This window comes from Actinia tenebrosa, unplaced genomic scaffold (genome assembly GCF_029948245.1).
Source record: "Actinia tenebrosa isolate PJP-AT-01 unplaced genomic scaffold, QUT_ActTen_1.0 PGA_scaffold5__44_contigs__length_20552954, whole genome shotgun sequence".
NCBI lineage: Eukaryota > Metazoa > Cnidaria > Anthozoa > Actiniaria > Actiniidae > Actinia > Actinia tenebrosa.
In genome coordinates, this window is record NW_028292582.1 from 9532880 (window position 1) to 9548800 (window position 15921).

Genomic DNA, 15921 nt, shown 5'->3' on the forward strand with positions numbered 1-15921 from the left:
TGAATATTATAGTTATTGTACTTAAGAAATGGCGAACTTCAAGAGAGGAAAAGACTCGAAAGAAAGACAACACCTTCACTTGAAGGTAAGCCGTGCAAAAGCTTGTCATATCAATCGCTTAAATGACTCCAGAAAACTCGAAGAAATACTGAGTAAAAAGGGAATGTTTTTCCCTACAAAAATAAAGGAAAAGCTTTGAGAAATAATAGTAAAATAAAAGAAATTTTTTTTTATTAAAATAAAGCGCTTAATTTTCTTCTTTAAAAAAAATTAAGCAATTATTTAAAAAAATATAAAATGGCTCTAATTTTCTTCTCCTTTAATATACTTCAGACTGGACAGTTCATTGTTTGAACAGGCCCCGGAACAACAACTATGCATAGGTAAATATTTATTTTTATTCTGGATGTGAACTTTAATATACTACAAAGTAATTATATCTGGAGGAAGGATCAAAGATTTACCTTAATACACTCGCCCTTGTAGACAGCTTTAGACGATTTGAAGACCAGAAAACGTAGGGAAAGGTTTTGTTTTTCACTGGTTCTTATGAAGGGCGCTTTTCAATTAGTTAAGAAGAGGAATTGTTCCGTCTTTTCTTATACCAAAAAAATCATTATTTTGTCCCCATAACAAATCCTCTATGCAAGGGGGGACTTAAAGGGGCCTATAAAGAAGGAATTTTTAATCAGCTGCTTAAGTAATCAGATAATTAAGTTTTTATTTTTATATCCAAAAAAAAAAAAAAAAAAAATCGTTAAATCACAACGAAATTCTACCTTTTTTTATCATATTTACAACTTTCTTAGTTTTTGATACCATTGATTAACGTTACAGTAAAACCCTTGGAATAAAAATAAAATAGTTAGATGTAAGGTTCTGTCGTTCCTGGTGACTTCTTGACGACATAACCTTGCAAGGATTTTCCTTCATCGTTTGACCCTGATTGGAACAAAAATAATATGAATTAGTTTCTACGCAAAAAACCTCTTTACCTTGGGTTAAATGTTTCCCCATTTCAGACACGTGTCATTCCCTAGAGTATCATTTCACAAATTGCAGCTTTTTCAACTCCACCCTCTAAAAATCGACTTCTCCCCGAATCCCATAACCGTCCTTTAACTAAGTGACCCTGATTTGCAAAATATACATGTAAGTGTTGGTGGTCGTTCTTACCAAGCAAACTTTTTCCTTGCTTTCTTTTGTCCAGGCTTCTTTCGCTCGACGATTCTTGGATCTCTGATGAGTAGTCCAGCTAGAAGAGGCCAGAAATATATATATTATTAAAATTAAAAATAATAATATAGCTTATTGCTGATCTTTAAGAGAGAGTACTGAAAAATGATGAAAGGTGAAAAATTTATTCTTATTTTATTATTGAAAAAATGAGATTTGACAAAATGGGAATGGAAAAGAAAATTGTCAAATTGGGAATGGATAATTGCTTACTCTAACAAGTAAAAATGAACAGTGCTTAAAACTGAGCCACTGGGCGACAGATGAAATGCAAGGAGATTTGAATGTAGATAATCAAAGTATTATGAGGGATGAAAGAAGAGGTATTTTACCATCAAGTAGTGGTTGCTGAAATCCTACAGAGAAGTTTAAGAGAGCGCGACTAATGGCCAATCGAATAGCACCAGCTTGACCTGGAAGAAAATAATTTTAAAATGTGTGTGCGAGAGATATTTAATACAAAATGAAAGTTTGCCATTCACCTTTTGCAGGGTATTAAGGAAGATTAAAGAGTTTGTCACGTTCCCAATTTTCGTCCCCAATGCCCTTCAATAGACCTCCTCGGCTCTGGAGCACTCGAGCGTAATGTTGTCCCACTTCAGACCACGTGTCATTCATTTTAGAATAATATTTTTGTTTGAGTAGTATCCATATTCATGTGTCTTCTCATGTGCAACCGAGCTCAAACCTTAAACAAAGAAATGATACTCTAGGGAATGACACGTGGTCTGAAATGGGAAAACATTACGTCAGAGCCGAGGAGGTCTATTCGTACTGCACATGTTTAAGAAAATGCTATGACTGCACAGTGGATGGCAATAAGCCTGAAGCGAGATGACGTTTTACCCCCGTCTCTAGACCATAATCCTTTTCACATTGCTTTTGTTCTTTAATTATGACTATTGTTACTGTATTCTCTAAGGAATCAAAAATTTTAATGTGAAAGAATTTTAAAAACTATTATGGTATAGAGACGGGGGTAAAACGTCACCTCGCTTCAGACTTATTCTCTGGTACAAAGTGGCTGGTCACTGCTGACGTCATGAGTTTGACTAACCTGCAGGGCCTCCACCAATCACATTGCACTCGGCATCATAATGACCAACACCATCAACCACTTGGAATGGAAACAGAATTTGCTTCCTAGTAAAAAAAACACAAGTATTTTAGTGCTTTTAATCCTTAAAGGGAGTGCAAACAATATAACCATGAAACTTTAGTAATACTAAATAGCACAATTTCATGCAAATTCCATTGTTTTCTATTGTTTAACTAGCACTATTTTGTACTATTTAGTAATTAGTGTTTCACGGATTAATTGTTTGCACCCTAGTGAAATGACCACGATAGTACAAGTGCTCTTATATGTAAATTATTGTGAAAAGCTCAGAAATACAGTATGTGTGAAGTAACTCGACTTTAACTCTTATCATGTGAGGTAACTGCCATATGAATCTAGTGTGACCCATGGCTTTCAAAATGTTTCAGTCAGGAGCAGGTGGTCATAAGTCTAAAGTAGCTGACTGTAATCCAGTATGAGGAACAGAAGGTATTTTATCAGAAAGAAAATTAAGCTTGGCCTGGGGTTAACCTTGAAGCAATCCCCAGAGCTCTGACGCCCACTGGCTTTTGTCGCAGCAGGATTCTGGAAGCCCCGTGTCCCCGAATATTTCTCTTGCCTTAACTAAACACTGCAAGTTGTGTCTTACCTATCCTCCAGCCTTCCGAAGTACTGTACCACAGGAATCCCATTAATGGTTACTTCTCCAGAACCTTTTTTAACCCATACTTCTGCAATGGCTCTTTTGCGATGTCCTAAAAGAGGGGGAATCAATTCGTTTGAAGAAATTAGTTTGGATCGATAAAATGAGCAATGACTATGAATTATTTCTTACCTATTCCATGTGCTCGTCCATCTTCGTCAACCTTAGAAACATTTAGAAAGCATAAGATTAGAATTTACATGTATATTTATCAAACTCATGAATAATTCATGAGGAAAACACAACAGAAATCACGACCGTGAAGAGTTTTGTAAATCTGATACAAAACTGTGTTCATTTGCATAAACTTTAAGTTGGATTTTCTTGGCCAAATTCACTTTAATTTTGAAAATTTTAGTGAAACACAAAGGAACTAACCTAGACATTTGATAAGTCATATACAGTATGAGTGGCCGTGTTGTATCAGATATACAATCACTCGGCTACGCCTCATGGTTGTATATCTGATACAATACGGCCACTCATACTGTATATATTACTAGCCAGGAGTCTTTAAATCAGGAGCATAGGCAGGTGGCAAGGGGGACAGTGCCTTTTTAAGGAATTTGTTTTTGGTTTGGCGTCTTGGGGCTCAAACAAAATGGCGAATTTTCGAATTTGGGCCCCTCTTTGGAAAATCCTGGCTATGCTCCTGAAAATAATACCAAAAATACTGGTCTGTATTATCACAGTGCTTTTTCGAAATCATAGACATCTTGTCGATCTTACCTGTAGAGAAATTTGCTTCATGCCAGGCGTGAATACTGGGAAGATATACTTTTTGATGAAATCATAGACAAGATATGCATTGGGTTGTGAGGCTAGCTTCTTCAAACGGTACAGAACAACTTCATACTATTATAAAGAAAGGTAAAAGGAAAAAAAATCAATTTGGATCGATTGATGACACAAAAAATGAGTGGCCCTTAAGCAGACCTCTGGGGTACTCCTTAAAAATATTTTTGCAGGTAGCTTCTTCATACGGTAAAAAACAACTTTAAAGAAGAAAAACAATCAACTTGGATTGGCATTACAAAAAAATAATTGGTCCATAGGTAAACCCTGGGGTACTCCTTAAAGTTTATATTGTGGTTATATACAGTAGCTTCTTGTTGTGGATTAAATATGCTGAAATGCATTGTCCTAAGGTGAATCCTTGTGGCACTCCAAGTACATTTCTAAATGGGATGTAGAATTTAATTTGCATGGTCCCAAGGTGAATCCTTGTGGCACTCCAAGTACATTTCTAAATTAGATGTAGAACTTATTTTTCATAGTCCCAGGGTGAATCCTTGTGGCACTCCAAGTACATTTCTAAATTGGATGTAGAACCTATTTTACATGGTCCCAGGGTGAATCCTTGTGGCAACAGCGAGTACATTTCTAAATGGGATGTAGAACCTATTTTGTGTTGTAATTTTTACCTCTCTTTCATCTAGCGTTTCCTCAAGCATATTTTCTAGCTCAATCTTTTTTATCCATCTCATTGGTCTTTCGTTTTGTGTTTCTTCTTTCTCTTCACTTCAAAATCAGATAAAGGAATGCAAAAAATATTAAATGATTAAAACATTTCTATAGGTTTGAATGTAAGAAGATAGTGCTAATAATAGGACAAACCTTTCTGAACATTAAACTTACACATCTTCACTTCGATTGGCAGCTTCGTTTTCTCTGTCACTCAAGGTGTTCTTGACTTCAAGTCTGGCATTCTCAAGCTTTTCAAACTGCTTATAGATATCCTTATAAAAGAAAGTCTTGATTTAGAAAACACCCAAAACTTGAGTTACTATTATGAATATTTGTACTATTTTATTTTTAATTTAATACAATAACTAATAATAATAATGGTGATGATGATGATAATATAACACTTTATTTACTGAGGATGTAACTGCTCAGCTTTTTTAAAACCTGGTCCTCCTAATGAATAATATAATAATTTCTAATACTACAATTGTCTTACATATATTAAGTCGTGGTAGCCTATTCTTCCAGTATAGAATGCTGCTGATGAGGGACGACCAGTTGCATCAAACAACTGACCTGAAATTATAAATTAATAATGAATGGATAAATGGAAAGATGGATGTGCAAATTGATTTATAGATGCTACAGATCTCACTACCACACCTTAAGTAATCTACTTACACACCTACTTTTGTTACATGTATTACAGTGAATACCTTACTGGCAATGTGCTAAATCCAAAACAGTGACAAAAGTAAGCGTGTCAGTAGACGAATTAGGGTGTGGTAGCTAGACAAACTTTTGGCGTGCTGACACAGTTCGGTGAGATGCGTAGTAAAATGGGTGGATGGGTGTGTGACTAGATAGATGGCCAGACAAACGAACGAACAAACAGACAAACGGACGGACAGACGGATGGATGGACGGACAGACAAACGGACGGACGGATGGATGGATGGATGGACAGACAAATGGATGACTTGACTTACCCCTTGACTTTTTGAATAACTCTGAAGGATGCTGAAAATTAAAAATAAATAAATAAAACTCAGGGTATCAGAATTTTTTCATCAACTGAAAAACCTGTCATAAATTTTCCACAAAGAAAAGAAAAGTAACTCAGTTCTGCTAGAAAATAATAAAAGCGAAGGGCAGAAGAAGGACAATGTTAGAAAGTCTACCAGACAATACTCACCATAAGCATTGGTCTTGCATCTTTGGCATAAAGACTGGACGGCATCAAGTAATCAATTGCTGCCTATGAATGAAACAGTAAGAGGATAGCATATAATGGTCAGCTTATCTGAGACAAAAATGTTAGCCAATCAAATTCAAGAAAATTTTCAAAACTGAGGTGTCACTTTCTTTCTTAAACTTAAAGATATCCAGGCCACGAAATAAAAATCAAAAAACGTCGCTAATAAGTGCTTGATAACAGTGACTCAATACACTGTATGATGATAATGGGCATGTTTTTATTTTTCAGTGGTCAATTTTTCCAGGCTTCATGACAGCTCAGTTTTGCAGTGACATCATTTCTATATCACTATTTCAGATCATCTGGAGTAAGATTGTGGTTTAAACACACTTTTAAATTTTTTTATTATTTATTATTTTGGCATGATACCTGGACGTCTTTGTCTGTAAAGTTTTCTACATTTTCACCCATTATGGCAGCGAGCCATCTACGGCATCTATCATATCTCTTTATCTGTTCTTGCATAAAGGGATCTGGAAGAATCAAAACTCTAGTAAGATTTGGAATATTAGGCCCTTTCGGCGTTAGCATAATGTTTTCCCATTTCATGCCATGTGTCATTCTATTGATTATCATTTCTTTGTATGACTTCAATATAAATCTGTTATCATTAATTTTCATCTTTAAATTCATATGCCTTGTATCCATATTCATGTTTCTTCTCAACGGTTAAAAAAAGAAATGATAGTCTATGTAATGACACATGGTCTATAATGGGAGAATAAAGGTGCTGACACACGGTGCAACATTGCAAGCAACAAATTTGAATCGGGGTGAGACACATTGCAACAAAATCATGCAACATCGCTTGTGTCAGCCTGCTATGTTAAGATATTTGATCAGCAGTTATAAATTTGGTGCAAGCTGATTGGCTGTAAATTTCAAAATATTGCAGGTAATGTTGCGGCCATGTTCACATGATGACATTTGTTGCACGCAATGTTGCAAGAGTAGAGCGCGATTCAACTTCATGTTTGTTGCATGCAACATTGCGTGCAACAAGTTTGGGGTAGACACACGATGCAACAGTCCGGCTGCATGCAATGTTGCATGCAATGTTGCACTGTGCGTCAGCACATTATAACATCCAAGCTAAAGAAAGGGCCTTCCAATTGATTCATGTATGGCCAATAAATTAGATTATTCAAGAAAGCCTTCTCATATAATACAGAATCGTCAGTTGAAATTGAATTGTCTAGTGCTAAAATTTTGTCTTAAAGTCACAGTCACATGAGAGTGATTTTCATTTGCCCGTAACACAAATTCCATTGTTTTCTGTTGTTTTATGTTGACTGTCAGTCAATAAAATACAGTAATACAATTGCTTCACAGGCAGAATATAAATCACACTAGCTGCTTGTAATTATATACTCAAGCTTCTGTAAATTTCAAGGTTCATATTAGTTTGGCCTGCCTTTGAGGTACAGTATTGCTGAACAAACTTTGTCCTCGGCTAAACAAATCATTCACACTTGGCTTTGGCAATTTGGTTGCCTCTGTCAGATCTTAAGAATCAAAGATGTTTTTTCCTTTAGTGTGACCCACCCCCATTCATTGTATCTCAACAAAAAATATCAAAGGCCACAACAAACTTTTATGGTAAGAAAATTTGTTTAATGCCATTGTTTTTGAGATACACTGAAACATATTACTCAATTTAAAAGAAAGATAAAAAGAGGGCGAGGAATCTCAGAGCCGATGGTTCACAGCCTCACCATCATCGTCTTCATTCTCGGCTATGGACACTCCTCCACCTGTTGACGACACCCTGCTTCCTGGGTCTTCTACTACCTATATATATCAAGGGAATATTGTTTAATAACTAAACAAAACTTGTTAGACAGACAGACAGAAAGAAAGAAAGACAGACACAGATTTTATTTAGAGTATTGCACTGTTTGGTCAGTGACGGATCCAGGATTTTTCAAAGGGGGGTTCCATTTCTTAAACCGTGTATAATTCTCTTTTGTTTAGTCAATGTTTGACAAAAAAATTGGCTCTAATCACCTAATTTACTATCTAGTAACGGAACTTAAAGGTAAATTAAACATTATAACAGCAAATATCTATCATTTCGTGTTCAACATTATCCTCGTGGATACTTTTAAGCAAAATTTATGTAAGACATATTTCTATTACCTAAAAGATCAAACCTTCAAGGGGGGTTCCGTGGACCCCTTTGACCCCCCCTGGATCCACCACTGTTGGTACATAAACTTTGTTCCAAATAAATATGAATGTATATAAATGCATAAATAAGTATGCGTTATACGTCAACCCTCAAACCCCCCTCCCCTCCCCCCACTCTCTCTCTCTCCCTCTCCCCATCTTCATCATATAAGTGTAGACTTGCTTGTTGCATGGTTCTCTCCAGTGTTTTTCGGTTTTTCGCCCGGTTCTCTAGTTTTCCTCCCTCCACAACGATCACCTTCTAAATGTATTCGCTGGTTTGTTAACCACTGGCTATTTAACCGTATAATATACTACCCTAGTAAAGTAAAATGGACTACAGTATTCGTTATATAAATATTTTCATGTTTATCTTACCGTATTGCTAGGGATTGCCGATATAATACTCGTGGTACTAAACTTTACAGAGTTTATTCTCATGGCTGCAAAAGAAGCCTGCGAAATAAGAGTAAATTATAATGAAAAAAAACCTGAACTGGCTGGAGTCTGCCATCTTGAAAACACGTGCAACACAAATGTTCTCTAAATTTCATTTCAATACTCACAAAATCACTAGTAGTTACAGCACTCAAGGGTTTTGTCAATGTATTTTTGCCTAATAATAACGTTCTTGTGCTGGTAATGGTTCTTGATCTCGCTATACGTGAGCATAATGACAAACTGTATCTTGCTCTGGACGCCGCCATTTTGAATTGGTGAGCACAGGAACCCCGGTGTCGTATTCGTGTCAACCACAGGGATCCCGTTAGATCAGAACCTGACATCAGCCCAAAGGATGTTTCAGGGTTCGATCTGTGAGTTAGATGTGCAGAGACTTAGATCAGCCCAGAGGTTGTTTCAGGACTCCATCTGTGAGTTAGCCATGCCCTGACTTAGATCAGCCCAGAGGTCGTTTTAGGGTATCAATCTGTGAGTTAGCCGTGCCCTGACTTAGATCAGCCCAGAGGTTGTTTCTGAGTTCTATCTGTGAGTTAGCCATGCCCTGACTTAGATCAGCACAGAGGTTGTTTCAGGGTTCTATCTGTGAGTTAGCCGTGCCCTGACTTAGATCAGCCCAGAGGTTGTTTCTGGGTTCTATCTGTGAGTTAGCCATGCCCTGACTTAGATCAGCACAGAGGTTGTTTCAGGGTTCGATCTGTGAGTTAGATGTGCAGAGACTTAGATCAGCCCATAGGTTGTTTCAGGACTCCATCTGTGAGTTAGCCATGCCCTGACTTAGATCAGCCCAGAGGTTGTTTCAGGACTCCATCTGTGAGTTAGCCGTGCCCTGACTTAGATCAGCCCAGAGGTTGTTTCTGGGTTCTATCTGTGAGTTAGCCGTGCCCTGACTTAGATCAGCCCAGAGGTTGTTTCTGGGTTCTATCTGTGAGTTAGCCATGCCCTGACTTAGATCAGCACAGAGGTTGTTTCAGGGTTTGATCTGTGAGTTAGATGTGCAGAGACTTAGATCAGCCCAGAGGTTGTTTCAGGACTCCATCTGTGAGTTAGCCATGCCCTGACTTAGATCAGCCCAGAGGTCGTTTTAGGGTATCAATCTGTGAGTTAGCCATGCCCTGACTTAGATCAGCCCAGAGGTTGTTTCAGGGTTCTATCTGTGAGTTAGCCGTGCCCTGACTTAGATCAGCCCAGAGGTTGTTTCTGGGTTCTATCTGTGAGTTAGCCATGCCCTGACTTAGATCAGCCCAGAGGTTGTTTCAGGGTTCGATCTGTGAGTTGGGTGTGCAGAGACTTAGATCAGCCCAGAGGTTGTTTCAGGACTCCATCTGTGAGTTAGCCATGCCCTGACTTAGATCAGCCCAGAGGTTGTTTTAGGGTATCAATCGGTGAGTTAGCCATGCCCTGACTTAGATCAGCCCAGAGGTTGTTTCCGAGTTCTATCTGTGAGTTAGCCATGCCCTGACTTAGATCAGCCCAGAGGTTGTTTCAGGGTTCTATCTGTGAGTTAACCGTGCCCTGACTTAGATCAGCCCAGAGGTTGTTTCAGGGTTCTATCTGTGATTTAGCCATGCCCTGACCTAAATCAGCTCAGAGGATGTTTTAGGGTGTGATATACAACTGAGTAATATAGCTGCTCTAACAAAGTCTTGTCAATCAAAATCTTCTGCCTTTTTCAGCTTCAAAATTTATGATATCATATGTACTGTACACCAAGTATTTTATTTTACATTCATTCAAAAACATCATTATTTGAATATGTATAATCCATTCCGTGAATAATTATGTCAAAATTCAAAAACTGATATTTGTACCATTATATACAATGGTTCATAAGTAGGTCCATCACCAGGACTTTGGAAAAGGGGACAATGTTGAAAAGGAGAGAGAGACGGATAAAACAAGGGGTTTGTTTGCACCTTCAAACCATGCCTGATGATGAGCCTGCTGAATGAGCACCTTTAACTATAATAATCTAGGAATAATCTAGCTGGTTTGCTGTTTGATCTATAATAACATTAAACTTGTCATAACATGTGCAATCATGTATCGTTTAGCATCACTTTTAAAAGCACAATGATAAGCCTTCCTCCCCCCACCCTCCCCACCCCCAACCATGCCTTCAAGATCCTGAACTGATATAATCAGTCAGTGTCATAAAGTTCAGAATTTAAATATTACCAATTCAATCACTTATAGTGCGACTACACCCAAGGGGGGTACTCCACCAGAATTTGGGTAGAGGTGTTCCGCTGGGATTCTGAAAGGGGTACCCTGTTTATGATAAAAAACCCTCAAATTTGTGGACCTTGTTTATGACAAAAGATATAATTAATTGTACTGAGTTCCCGTTTCAATTATCATGTCATCTCACATATCGTTTTTTTACGACCATAATAACCAGTTTCGGTCAATACGAAAGTAGAAACCCTGAATATGACAGGAAACTCGCGAAGAACTTGGAACTTGAGTGAAATTGCATACCCTGTTTATGATGAGAAGCTTGAAAAACCATACCCTGTTCAGCGGATCATCCCCACATATTCCATATATGGGAGTACCCCCCCCCCCCCCCCCCCCCCCCCCCGGGGACTACATCAACCAAAGCCACCCAAACAAATTTCAAATCGAATCCCCAACTCACATCTTAATGCTGCATAAAAGATGAATTAGTGGATTCTGGGTTTTAAACTGCTTCTTGTTCAGTTCTGATCACACACACACACATGTATAAAGTAAAATATATGACTCTCAACAAAAAAATGTGAAAATTTGTACAGATTTGTTTAAATACCCAATCGTGGTTGGCTAATTTGTAAGAAAAATTGTCTGGGTGGCGTCAAAGCTTGGTTGGTTATGTCGCACAGTAATATAAGGCTCTATAATAAAACCATATCAGTGCTTCACAATTCACTTTTCGACCTAAACTGGCTAATTAAGTCAAGCTTTATCGAAGTTTAAGTCACCAGCTTGTGCAGAATAATTAAACATCGAGTCTCCTTTATGCAAGCTTTGTATCGTAGAGCTCAAATTCTCTAAATTCTTCATCAATCTTTCCAGATTTCTATCACATTTGGTTTCATCTTCTTCATCATTCTCCATCTCCGTACTATCCATCTGAAAATGCATCTGAGCCGCTCTCTCTTGTAAATCCCGAACTTTATCCATCTTATCGATGGTAAAATCTGATCCAAACGCATGAAGCTTCCCGTTATGGAAGTCGTCCATTAAACCAAGCAATTCTCTCTCCATTATTTTGACGTCTGTTCTGTCAGTAAGGAAAGAATGTTCTTGTATTGGGCTGTTTTGATGGCTGTGATAACCTTTCTCGTGAGTCCTAGCGGATCTTGTTTTCATCCTACTGGATCCCTTAACCTTAGACGGTCCTGATTCAGCCATAATTTCTCGATGTTTAACTGAAATTCCACAGTATTTTAACTTTTATTTGACCAGAGTTTGAATTTTTATAAGTTTCAATGAGAAGAAATTTCAATGTATATTAATGTCCGAGGAGGCCTGGGACGTGAGCAGCAGTTCTTTAAAATATAAATCATGTAAAGTTAATATATTAAGTTTAATATAAAGTTCTCTTTAATCTTTAAATGACAATTTACATACCAAAAATATTCCGTAAAAAATATCGTGAATATGTCCTTAAATACAGATTTTATTAAAAATTTCATGTTATGGGTTTCCTGTATACATATGGCCACCAAGAGGGGGCCTAAGGCGAGTAAAATATTTTTTAAAGAAACATATATTTTTTGAGTTCGATTTTAATCTTAAACTTTCTGGAATCTTTTTTTATAAAAAAATATATAAACAAAAATTTATTGCACAAAAAAATATCGTAAAATATTTGCAGAAATGAAATATATTTTGAAGTTATTGTGTGTTGGGTTTCCTGTGTTAAAGCTCGATGCCTGGTTACTCATTCGTACGAAGAAAACCAAACATTCGAAAATGGGAGATGATTTTTCTCCTGAATTTATCTACGATTCTTTAAAGGATATGTTTGAAAATTAATCATATATTGACTATATTGCATCTGGACTTCTGTGTTGTGGAAGAAGAACAAAATCAAAAGTAATTTACGTTTGGAAAATTGCATGAATATTTATATCAAATGAGATGGATGAATGAATTTAGCTCCTAATTCTGAAAACGAAAGAGCCTAAAGGTTATTTATTTTCATGCTGACTACCTCCTGTTGAACTACGAAGAATATGAAGGAATATAGGGCTGCAAACGATTGGTATTTCAACGCGTTTTGCAGCGTTTTTTGTCCATAATTTGACTACGTTGTGCATCGATCCACTCTCAGCTCAGACATGAATATTGACGAAGTGGAACTCCTTTCTGACTCCAAATATCGACAATTTATAAACGCTGTGGATAAAGCATTGAAGAATTTTGAGTATTCCAGTGAGTGGGCTGACCTGATATCTTCACTTGGCAAACTTAACAAGGTAAGACGTGTTTGTGTTTATAAACATCTGTCATTTAAATTTATACGCACAGCTTTAATGCGTCTTTGTTATGAGAAATTATTCGCTCCTGTATTGATATTGAATACTGGAAGCACTTAGAAGAAATAGCCATTTAATTATTATAGCCGTTAATCTATAACAATTCGATATTTAATTCATCTTTTGAATATTGGCTAATAGACTTTGTTTGACGCGAGGCAATTTCGTTTTGTATTGCATAATTTCATGTTTTATAGAGTTATTGTTATTATTGTTATTATTTTGTGGTAAAACTTATCTGAGAAAGTGTATTATAATCAAAACTGAGGCCATGTTTGGATAACATGGGTGGCATACGCTGCTAACCCATCGTCTTTCACCACTGTGCTTCCAAAGGTTTGGGTCACTGTTTTGAGCAAGCCCTGCAGATGACCATGTGTGAATTGAGTTTCTTTGAACTCTGTTTTCCTATGCCACGAGGGTTTTCTCCTGGTTCTCTGGTTTTCTCCCTCCATAAAATCCACATGGGAGTTGTAACTGTTCTGTGGGTAGAATATCAAATGTAGTGGTAGTGTGTGTTAGTAATAACGTTTCCCTAATTAGTGCAAAAGTGCTAGATTTTTTTGAGAAAATATGCTGAGGTCTTGATAATTTACAATCTCATGTGAAAACTGAATTTAATAATTCAGAAAAACCTGCTGATAGTACATGTTTACATTTGTCATGTTAAACTCACAGGCTATCAGTGATTGGCTGAATGTTCTCATGATTATAAATACTTATAACTTACTTACTAACGGCCAACTGGTTAGCTCAGTTAGTAAGAATGTCGGTCTGTTGTGCGGGAGGTCGTGGTTCAAGCCTTGGCTGGACCAACACTCAGGGTCCTAAAATAACTGAGGAGAAGAGGAGAATTACATCTGCAAATGGTTAGACCTTCAAGTCTTCTCGGACAAGGACTTAAAACCGTAGGCCCTGTCTCCCAACCCTTCCTAACCTACAGTAAATGGAACCTGTTGAATTATTCATGTAGGAGTAGCGGATTGTCTCCCGGTTCAACAGCCTATCCCAATTTGGAGGCATAATACTTATCTACTAACAATTCACAATCATGATTGTAAGCTGCCTGTAAAGTCCTCCACTGGTTATAAATGTAAAAGCGCATTGAGATATTTGAAATGCGCTATAGAAGAACCCCACTATATATTATATGCTCTCAGCCAATCAGAGATGAGATTTTGAGTAATTTACTGTAGTGTGGTAGTCGTATATGTTGGATGTACGGAATGATGTTTGTATTTTCAAGAGAATAGCATAAATTGTCTAAAATGGGAAATCAGTTTGATTAGTAATATTATTTTTGATCAAACATATTGCTTTCTTGTTTAGTCAGATAGCATATTATTTCCAAAAGTTTTGCTTCAATCTTCGTAAGAATCAAAACTCAGTTTTTATTTTGAGAAACAAATTCAAATCCAATTTAAATTTTGGCTTCATGAAATGGTTGCCATAACGACTAGATATTCTTGGAAGAATTACCATACCAAATTTAACAGTGAAAGGATATATTGTTATATTTAAAAAACTGTCAAAATAATCAATAATTAGTAGGTTGATAAAGGGAGTTATTGTACAAGTAAAAATTCAGAAAGCAAAATAGTGAATATATTTTAAAGATACACCTATTTTGAAAAATCTTGCTGGTCAGACATCTGAAATCTGAAATCTGAGACCAAGTAACGCACCTTAAATTGTATCATATTCGCATACAGGCCTGCCGCTAGGGGGGTTCGATGGTTCCAACAAACCCCCCATCCATCTTTTTAGGAGTAGGAAATAATGTTTAGCGCTATTTTAGTTTTTCAAGTAATGGCATATTAAACTAAGATTGGTAGAAAAACAAACCTCCCCTTTCAATGTCCCAGTGATGGGCCTGGTATAAATGCTGTAAGTTTCCTTTTAGATTGGAATATTAAATAAGGCTTGTCCTTTGAGTAAGAAATGTGATTTTTTCCAATTTTAGCCAGAAAACATAAAGGCACAGAAATTATTTTATCTCATATCGCCCAATTCAGATCTATAAATAAATAACTTTATTTGAGTGTCGATGTATTTAGTTTATGCAACTAATTGGGGGCATTTAAATGAAACTGAAACGAAGAAATAATCAAAGAAACATAAAGTGTGTTAAGAATCCCAACTGGCAAGGAGGCAAACCAGTTGACTATTTACAAGCATGGTCGAGAAACTGAATTTGAACTAATCAGAAACCAGGATAAATACAGTCTCAGCTAGTGGCCACAGCAGGACTCAAACTCAGCACCACTAGATTGTGAGACCAACGCTATGACCACTCGACCATGCTGCCTCCTTAAACCCACATGTTTTTGGAACAGTTGTACAGTATTCTTTAAAGATGCATGGCACAATACTGACAATAGTGAAAAGCTAATTAGAATCATTGTTGAAAAATTAGGATTGATTGATTAGAATGTCAAATTATTTACAGTGCAAGTTGGGGGTCGGGGGAGCTTGGAAATCCTCTCCCTTCTCCCCAAAACCAGAAGGCCCTTTCATAGGCTACAATATCACTATTTCACTGATGTTTGTCTGTTTGTCCATCTATTGATTGATCCATTCATTACAACAAGTTTATTTTATTCTCATTTTATTATAGGTACTACAGTCACATCCAAAATTCAAAGTAGTCCCACGAAAAATCCTCATCTCCAAGCGACTATCACAATGCACCCACCCCGCCCTCCCTAACGGCGTTCACCTCAAGGCACTGGAAACCTACGAACTTATCTTTAGACGGCTGGGCAAACGAGGACTTGCTCAGGACTTGCTGTTGTACAGCTCAGGGCTGTTTCCATTGCTCGGAAATGCCGCAATGTCTGTGAAGCCAGTGTTGATGGGAATTTATGAGGAGTTTTTCGTGTCGCTTGGGAAGGCGTTGATACCATGTTTACCTGGATTTTTACTGGGCTTGTTACCTGGTATTGAAGAAGGCTCTGAATACACAAATAGGTATTTGAAAGTGATTTTTCGTTATGTTTGATAGTTTTTGCAACAATTTATACTGTGGGCACACATTACAGTA

At 37.1% G+C, this 15921-nt stretch overlaps 3 protein-coding genes across 3 annotated transcripts in view; 1 reads left to right on the forward strand and 2 right to left on the reverse strand.

Annotated features, from left to right (window-relative positions):
- LOC116289738 (uncharacterized) overlaps window positions 1-15921 on the forward strand; it is a 147410-nt gene that overhangs the window by 107226 nt on the left and 24263 nt on the right. The window lies entirely within an intron of this gene.
- On the reverse strand, window positions 379-8601 carry LOC116301717 (small ribosomal subunit protein uS9m). Its single transcript, XM_031710820.2, has 16 exons — window positions 8460-8601; window positions 8272-8349; window positions 7440-7515; window positions 6094-6197; window positions 5662-5724; window positions 5456-5486; window positions 4963-5042; window positions 4638-4738; window positions 4424-4520; window positions 3729-3854; window positions 3132-3162; window positions 2946-3051; window positions 2294-2379; window positions 1569-1649; window positions 1177-1255; window positions 379-942 (listed from the first exon to the last, which is right to left on the reverse strand). Exons 1-16 carry the CDS (start codon window positions 8598-8600, stop codon window positions 930-932), a joined length of 1293 nt encoding a protein of 430 aa, XP_031566680.2. The 5' UTR covers window position 8601; the 3' UTR covers window positions 379-929.
- On the reverse strand, window positions 10926-11831 carry LOC116301711 (coiled-coil domain-containing protein 28A-like). The gene has a single exon (XM_031710814.2). It carries the CDS (start codon window positions 11746-11748, stop codon window positions 11290-11292), a length of 459 nt encoding a protein of 152 aa, XP_031566674.1. The 5' UTR covers window positions 11749-11831; the 3' UTR covers window positions 10926-11289.